This window comes from Phyllopteryx taeniolatus, chromosome 1, assembly GCF_024500385.1.
Source record: "Phyllopteryx taeniolatus isolate TA_2022b chromosome 1, UOR_Ptae_1.2, whole genome shotgun sequence".
Lineage (NCBI taxonomy): Eukaryota > Metazoa > Chordata > Actinopteri > Syngnathiformes > Syngnathidae > Phyllopteryx > Phyllopteryx taeniolatus.
In genome coordinates this window covers 1,512,501-1,521,554 of record NC_084502.1, presented here as the reverse complement: position 1 = coordinate 1,521,554, position 9,054 = coordinate 1,512,501, and the positions used below count along the sequence as shown (strand labels likewise).

The window sequence follows — 9,054 nt, the reverse complement described above, 5'->3', positions numbered from 1 at the left end:
GGGCTGCTTTTCTCATTCGGGACCTGGACAACTTGCTGTGATTGATAGAACCGTGATTTCTGCTCTTTAACAGAAAATCCTGAAGGAGAATGTTCAGCCATCAGTTTGTGCCCTCAAGAGGAAGCACACTTGGATTCTGCAGCAGGATAACAATCCAAGACTCAACTTCTGAATGGCTAAAAAAACAAAATGAAGGTTTTGGAGTGGCCTAGTCAAAGTCCAGACTTGAATCTGATTGAAATTCAGTGGCATGACCTTTAAAAGGCCATTCATGCTCGAAAACCCTCCATTTTTGCTGAATTCAAACAATTCTGCAACAAAGAGTGGGCCAACATATCTCCACAGAGATGTGAAAGACTCATTGCCAATTATAGAAAACGCTTGATTTCAGTTGTTGCTGCTAAGGATGGCCCAACCTGTTATTAGGTTTAGGGGACCATTACCTTTTCACACAGGGCCAAGTAACTTTAAATAGTTTTGAAATCACCATTTAAAAACCAGTGTTTTAAGTTCATATTTACATATATTTTATTTGTCTGATATTTACATTTGTTTGATGATCTTAAACAGTAAAGTGGGGAAACATTGCCAAAATATAACAATTTGAGAAGGACACTGTATATGGGCAACCTGGGCAGTCGCTCAGGGTGGCAATTTCCAAGGGGTGGGGGGGCACGGCGTAGCTTGTATTATAAAAAATAATGTGGAAGACACGTACTGTATGTGAAATATGTATGATGCTATTTAAAATTAGGCATTTAGGAACCCATATTGTATACCTTTGAATGTATGGAAACTGATTTAGCAGATGATTATCCATAGCAGGTCCTGAAAAAAAATTCAATATCTGTCAATACAAAAGCAGAAGCCAAAGCAATAATTAAAAATAAAATCAATAAGGTCTGTCAAACATTGACAAAAGCGTACAGGGAGAGAATTATGCAGTAGCAACTCTTTAGAAGGAGAAATAAGACAAGATGTTCGGTGTTGAAAGGAAGGAATGATCCTCTCAAGGCTGAGAGTACTGGACATTCTGGATTAAATAAAACTCAAATGTGAAATGGGAAATATGCAATGAAATGGAATCCATTCAACGTGTAATTATAAAGTGCGAACAATTACGAGAGAGGAGCAAATTAAAGACAAGTGAAATTAATATAAATCAGACATTTTTTAAGAGAACAGTATTAGGCAAAACATGTATTTAATTTATATAGATATATTTTTTGTTGACAATGTTTTATTTTTTTCTAGAATTCTAATGTAGATGAACAGTTTAGTGTGTCAAAGCAGTAATCATTTATTGGCATACGGTACTGTTGTTCCACACTTCTTACCAGCAGGTGGCAGTAAGGCGTCAGAACGCTATTTGGCATCCTTACATATCAAGAGAATAAGAAGTTTGAATTTCAAATGCAGCTCAGTTGAGTTAGGGAAGCGAAACGCTAGTGAACAAGTGACAACATGGCTGAGGAGTCGGCTGTGAAAGTTTGCATTCGAGTCCGCCCTATTAACAGGTGAGTTTTCATTGTAGGGCGACATTTGAGCCTCGTTCAACACTGAAGTGTCACTGGCTATGGTATGTTGAACGGACTAAGGTAAGGCAGCGGTTAAAAGCAACGTTCACAAAATGTACACAGTTGCATTTACGTGAAACGGCAGTGAAGTGTGTATCTGTGACCGTTGCGTTTAACCGTAACGTTTGGCATATTTCACAGACTACACGTTTAAAAGCAAGGTTCACAGTTACCTTCACTATACTTGTATACTGTAGTATGCAAATGTTGTCTTTGTCAACGGTAAGAAATTCTCAGCTGAGTCCCAAGTGTTACTCAGCCGGAAATGTATCTTGTATCAACGCCTTAGTAAAGTCATCAGTTACAGTAAACGTTTGTTTGAAAAGCACGTTCTTGGCCATGACTGCACAAATAAATTCAAAACCACGAATACTTAAATATAACAGTGACTATTCACAAACCACAACAAGTGTGGCTGGCCGGGTTTCTTTTACTTCTAATTTCTGCAATTTTTATGTGTATGGGTGCTTTTCTGCCTATTAAATGTCTAACGTCTTCAATGTTTGTCTTTGTTACAGAGAAGAAAGTGATCCATCACAACGGACAGAGCCTGATCAGGTCTTTTGGAAAGCAAATAAGAAATTAATTCAGCAGATTGATGATGGAAACTCGACAAAGAGTTTCAGTTTTGGTATGGCTTTCTGCACAAATTTTTTTTACTTTGGATAGTTTTTATAAACATGCATAGAATAAAATTACAGTCCAGGGTCTGACATTACTGTGTGCTGACACCCCAGTTGGAGTTTACTATAAAACTAAGCGCACAACAAAAATAATTACCCTAATTTTCTTTTTTAAATACAAGACACGCGTTGCTTTAGAAATCGCAAGCGTCATGCTAACACTCAATTGAAAACCTATTAACGGGACAGCTAATCTTAGCATTTGGTCACGGGAGGGATTTACCTTTTTAAAAAAAAAAAAAAAAAAGTCGTCCTGTTCGGCTGTTAGGTCAAGGAGAATGGAAACTCTGTATCCCTTTTATGCTGGAACAGTTTTACTGTGTCACAGTGGAGTTTTTAAGCTTCTGCTGTGGTTTCTTAGTATTATAATTGAGGTTTATTGAGAATCAGACTTGATCAGTTGAACACAACAAGGTTTCTAGAGGGGAGAGAGAAACGAAGACAAAGCACTAATTGTAAACAGGATGAGAGAAGTAAATCAAGACATCTACAACAATGAAACATTAAATATGAGTGTTGCATGAGGCTGTAGTGCTATACCCTGTGAGGGAAGGACAGGACAAGATAGAACAGGACAAGGACAGAAGTATCCTGCAATTGCTGTGGCCGCACCGCGGTGGCTGAGGTCCCCACCCAATCAATCGAGGGGCGGGAGGGATTTACCTTCAAATAAATCGTAACACATACAGACAAGTAATATATCTATACTCTTGGGCATTTATTCTTCCTAATTTGTGAAAAAGCAGTTTATTAACGTTATATTGCGACTTTGTTTTGCTTACAGTAAAGGAGTAGCTCCATGCATGCGTCGCACCACACTGCCCCTAAGAGGCCAAGGCGCACACAGCAGGAACAGAAGATGCAGTCATTGACCGTATAAAAAGAAAGACTTTACGATGACATGACTAATAAGGCAAAACTATTTGTTTTAGGTCAATTAAGAATACCAAAATTGTCTATTTGCCAAATGCCAGAATAATGAGATCTTTTTTTTTTTACTCTCCTCATAGGCAAAGACAATGGCTGTAAGCATTGGTATTTAGCCATGAATGTATTTATTTTTTTCCTTCCCCCAATTTCAATTGTTTTAATATTAATAAAATATATGATTATACTTGTTACTAATTTATTTTTGGGTTGTTCCTTTGTTATATTTAAAGTTGAGTTTTGGTAGTTGAATAAATAAAAATTTTGAAATGTATAATTGTGTTTATTAATGTTTTCAATTTCAATCAAAATATTTCTGATTATTTTTTCCATTATCGCCCAGCCCTAGTGTAGCATGCCCTTGACGCTGCGCAGGCGCACAAGAGCTGTGAAGCAAACCCAAACAAACGTCAGCTGATACAGCCAATAGCACTTACCATAAATAAATTGAAAAATTTACAGCTAATCTATATGATCGTATCGGCAGTGATGGGCAAATCTCACGTATTATCGCAGCACCCCTAATTATACATAGTGTGGACAACATCAAGACACAAGCTAAAGCATTGTTGGAATGTCAGTGCTAAGTTAATATTTAATAATTTAGTAATTGAGTTTCTTTTAAGCATTATTTGTGTATTTGCAATTCCGTGAGGTTGGTACAGAGTCATTGCCAGGAATGCAATTGCACTAACAATTTCTTAAAGCGGCTTAAAAATACAGTGTAAAGACGCTAATTTTGAAATGATCACTAAAACTTAACATGTATCATAAATATATGGGGTCAATGCAAGTTCTGGACAGGGCCACCACACCTCGGCTCGGGCCACCATTCAAAAAAGTTTAACGTCGGACCCTGCAGTCACGGAATAATGAAATCTTTAATACACTTCTATGTTTTCAACAGACCGAGTGTTCACTGCCGAAGAGACAACCAATCAATTATACCAGGATATTGCAAAGCCGTTGGTTGTTTCAACTGTTGAAGGATACAATGGTTGGTCATGGAACTTTAAAGCTATATACAGTACATTTTACTGTGTGTATAAGTTGTCCCTTTTTATTTATTTATTTATTTTGCTTTAATCAGGTACCATATTTGCTTACGGTCAGACAGCCTCTGGAAAGACATTCACAATGATGGGAAGTAACCATATTCCTGGTGTCATACCACTGGCTATTGATGATGTTTTCCAAACCATTAAAAAGGTAAAATATTTTGTAGACTTCTTTCTAGTTTCTGTGATATGCTGCAGTCCATTTAGTTGGGCAATATTATTTCATCTGTAATGTTCTTCTTTTGGTCGATAGTGTCCAAAGAAGGAGTTTCTTCTCAGGGTGTCTTACATGGAAATATACAATGAAACCGTGACTGATCTACTTGTTGACAGCTGGAAAAGAAAACCGTTGGAAGTCAGAGAGACTACCAATGTAAGTTGGCTTTCTTTTCTTCGTGCATCTCAGTGTTGCAATATAACTGATATGCATATCTTGTTTTAGTACAGAATTTTGGTGCAACAGGAGAGCGGAGTGTACTCCTTCTGATGTTTGTCTCATTATGTACCGTAATTTCTCGTGTATAATATGCATTTTTTCCCCCCCAAAAATAGTCAAAATTCAATAGTGCACATTATACATATAGGTATTGGAGAAAATGAAAGACTTGCACATTTTATAAATGTATGCTGCCATCTTGAGGTTATGAAAAAGCTGTACACTATCAGTCCAATATGCCACCACCCCCCGAGAGCTTACGTAAAAGTTGTACACTTTCATTCTCGTATGCCACCTAGAGGTTATGAAAAAGGTGTAGCCTACACTTTCATACCAATATGACTGATACACGGGGTGGGGCCAATGACTGCCAGTCGGGGACCTGGCAGTCATAGTAACAGGGAGGGAGGTGGGTCTCACTTACTTGCGTGGCGGTGTTCCTGAGGCCGGGCCCCCCGGGCTGGATGACTGCTTGGTGTTGGGGCTGACCTCTCATGGCCCGCGGCTGCTCCTTGGGTCCGCACCCCCCCTCCTTATCGTTCCCTTGTCGGGTACCCCTATCTGCCCTCCTTTCCAACAAACAAGGGACACTCTCCCGCCCTCTGGCTGGGCGGGGATTGGCTGCATTGCGCGCCCTGTGGGTTGGGGGGCGTCTTGCTCTCCTGAGGGGGGTGTCTGGGTGTTTCGGTCGGGGGGGGGGGGGTTGTCTGGGGGGCTGGCATTGGCTTCCTGCGTCCCCCACTGGGTGACCAGTTGTCGTGGTCCCTCGGTGGTGCCGGTGGACCGCCCCGGGTCCCTCGGTGTGGAATGTGTCCCGTCCGCCGAGTCCCTCGATTGATTGATTGGGTGGGGTCCTCAGCCACCGCGATGCGGCCGCAGCAGTTACAGGACACTTCTGTCAGTCTTTGTGGATGTAAAACTGTATCAATTCACTTGCATGTATCCGCAGGCACACACCCCTAGGACTCTTTCACTGGGTGTGGGGTCACCCACTTACTGCGTCAAATAACTCATGAATATGCAAATCGCTTGTGTATGCCCTCACTTGTACTCTCGTCCTGTAGACTTTTATAATTCACATACTTAATGCCACCACACTGCAGTTGTACAGTCGGATTCACGACCCTTGTCCTGCATGCTGCATCTCCTGTCCTTGTCCTGTTCTGTCTTGTCCTGTCCCTCCCTCACAGGGTTTAGCACTACAGCCCCATGCAACACTCATATTTAATGTTTCATTTTTGTAGATAATGTAATAATGATTGACTTCTCACATCCTGTTTACAATTAGTGCTTTGTCTTTTATCTTTGTTTCTCTCTCTACCTTCTCGAAACTTTGTTCTGTTCGACTGATTAAGTCTGATTCTCAATAAAACTAAATTATAATACCACAGCGGAAGCTTAAACTCCACTGTGACACAGTAAAACTGTTCCAGCATAAAAGGGATACAGCTTTTCCATTCTGCTTTACCTAACAGCCGAACAGGATAAAAAAAAATAAAAAAATCTTTTTGGTTATGTTTTGTTTAATGATCATCCTTTTCTGAAATGCTTGACAGTTTAATTTGAATCCCATTAAAATAAAAACATGTTTCGCCCAGTCATTCATGTTTTCTTTCAAGAATTGTACGCATCTTACAAATTCTGCCTGGGTAATCAAACATATGAGCACAACTGTGTTTTCTCATTTACTAAATATAAGTACGGCTGTGAATTTTGAAATAAGAGCAAGTAAATATAGAGAGAGTATTGTTTAAATAATGTTCATCAGAATAATTCTTTGAAAAAAATTAACAAAATACAGATACTTTGCTTTGATCATATGGGCAGAAGCGAAATCATGCATTGTAAAAATGCATTATATACAGGTAGAAGAGTTTTTCCAGAATGTTTTAGGTCAACTTTGGGGGTGCGTATTATATATGGGTGTGCATTATACACGAGAAATTACGGTATTCCGAATGCCACCAGACAGTAGGGTTGTCCCGATTACATGCTTGGAAATCGGGGGGCCTATCGAAAAATAAATTTGTTAAAATCGCAAAGAAATTTTAATTGTTAAAAGTGATAAAGCGACAACATAATCTTGAAGTACAAACGTATTGGAACAGCAATAGCTTAGTTTTATATTACACAGTGCAACGTTTTGGGTTTGTGTGGTAGCGTGAAAAAGACGAAAGGGACAGAACCTTAAACTACAATCATATCAGAGCTATATTGGCGAAATCTAAGGTAGGGAGGAGTATTTGGTTGAGTAAGTTTATTTTCGTGGCAAGCTGGTCCTGCTATGTAGGTATGCACTTTTTTTTTATTATTTTTTTTAAATGATGCGACATAATTTATTGCGAATAATTTTGTGGACCCCTGTTGGAAAACCACGGTCCTAAACAAGGGAGGGATGGATCTTTTGGATTTCTAGTTGTATTACATAACTACCTTTATAAAGTCACTAGTGTGTTAACATTTTGTATGCCTTATAGTAGCAACTTGACAAGTTTCCTAAAAATGAGTCTGTCAAATTGCCCAATCTGGTTGGAGTGGTCACTTCAACCGGAGTGCAACACACTGAGAATTTTTGACAAATCAGATGATGGGGAGGAGAGAAATTGAATTTCATGTCTGAGACAAAAAGCTTTTTTGGGGAATGTTCTTGTGTGTTATCGCCTTTAGAGAAACTGGTCAAAAACACCTTCAAATTAGAGTAAAACAGTTTAACTAAAACAGTGTTTGTCAACGTATCGCCTCAACTCTTGTTTCGTACTTGGGGAACCCGTTCTCTGATTGGCTGACAAGTTCCAGTTAAAAGTATACACCAATAAGATCATTAGGGCCGAAATGCCGAGGGGTTCTCAAAGTCGACGTGTCACTTGCCTTAAAACTCGACTTAAAAAGAGCAAATGGGACATACACATGAGAAGAGCAGTGTGGGCATTAGAATAAGTCATGCACTTTAGTTATTTATTTATTTATTTATTTATTTTTTTTTGTAGGATTTTAAAGGGATCCCAGAACTTTTTTCCCTTCCTTGCTGCGATCCCTGATTTTAGAGTAGTTTGAAGTGCTCCACAAAGATGCTAGCCACTTGTCACATTGCTTCTAATAGCATAATTGACAGTATTTTATTTTTTATTTTTTTTTGCAATGTTTTCAGACAACCAGAGAAAAAAAAACTAATTCAACCAGCACGAGTCCAGTTACCTCGATTCAACATTTGCCGATTCCCTTGACTTGGAAGATTACGAATGTAGACAGACGGAAAGAAAATAATGTAGATGGTCAATTATGCTATTAGGCTACGATTTGGGGCGGCTGTTCCTCAGTTGGTAGGCTGGGTCTTCCAGTGACCGGTGGAACTGGTGACCAGGTTGAACCCCGGCTCCGCCTGTCTGAGTCCTTTGGCAAGATACCGAGTCTTAATTTGCTCCCACTCGGCCTGGCAGCGGCATGGCCCCAGCCACCCACTGTTCTATGAATGTCTGCGTAAATGTAAGGACCGTATGGTGTTGATAAAGTTTTATATAAGTGCTTTTCATTTACCAATTTCATTTGTACCTTGCCTGTTAAGTTTTACTTGTCTGAAAAGACCCACCAACTCAGCGGAGCACCCTTTTGTAAGAATTTTCTTTACTCATTTACATTTCTAGCCTCTTGAATAAAGTGAATAAATAAAGTGTAACAGACTTGGAGTCCTTTCCATTCCTACTTTTGAATGTTCAGCATAATTTTTATCTATGGTGTGCAGAAAAATATCTATGTTGCTGACCTGACTGAGGAACTGGTGACTTCTCCTGCACAAGCACTGGGCTGGATTCGTAAAGGAGAGAGTAAGTCTGCTGACTCGACTTATCTGGAAAAATTCTTTCATTCACCAAGTATTTTTGACCCCCCGATTTCCCCCCCACCCCCAGAAAACCGTCACTATGGAATGACAAAAATGAACCAGCGCAGCAGCCGTTCACACACCATTTTTCGAATGGTAAGCAACAGAACATATTACGTTTGGATTTTTTTGTGCGTCTTCTGTCTCAAGCTCAGCTTCCTAAAAAATGCATATCCCAAAAAATGCAGAAGTCTCATATCTTGGCATATTGATAAGATTACTTTTCGAAACATGCATAAACTTTTACTTAAATGCTTAGGGAAAAACGTTTAAACATGCAAGAAATACTGTACATTTTGGAATTTATTTAAACATTATTTTTTTTTAAATCTGAGATTCGACTTCCTAACGGACCCTCCTCTCCAGCTCCCCTGAATAGACCTTACCAGAGAGGCTGAAGAGTGTGACTTCCCCCTGTAGTTGGAACACTCTGCGGTCCCCCTTCTTAAAAAGGGGGACCACCACCCAAATTTGCCAATCCAGAGGCACAGTCCCC

General features: G+C 39.5%; 1 protein-coding gene across 5 annotated transcripts in view; it reads left to right on the top strand.

The window, feature by feature from the left end:
• The first annotated feature begins 1,384 nt into the window (after positions 1 to 1,384).
• cenpe (centromere protein E) overlaps positions 1,385 to 9,054 on the top strand; it is a 64,225-nt gene continuing 56,555 nt past the window's right edge. For all 5 annotated transcript variants that reach the window (XM_061785796.1, XM_061785972.1, XM_061785884.1 and 2 more), the window contains exons 1-7: positions 1,385 to 1,517; positions 2,096 to 2,208; positions 4,095 to 4,184; positions 4,278 to 4,396; positions 4,499 to 4,618; positions 8,421 to 8,502; positions 8,587 to 8,654. In XM_061785796.1, the coding sequence (XP_061641780.1) occupies positions 1,465 to 1,517; positions 2,096 to 2,208; positions 4,095 to 4,184; positions 4,278 to 4,396; positions 4,499 to 4,618; positions 8,421 to 8,502; positions 8,587 to 8,654 (645 nt within the window). In that variant the 5' untranslated portion in view covers positions 1,385 to 1,464. The remainder of the gene's footprint in view (positions 1,518 to 2,095; positions 2,209 to 4,094; positions 4,185 to 4,277; positions 4,397 to 4,498; positions 4,619 to 8,420; positions 8,503 to 8,586; positions 8,655 to 9,054) is intronic.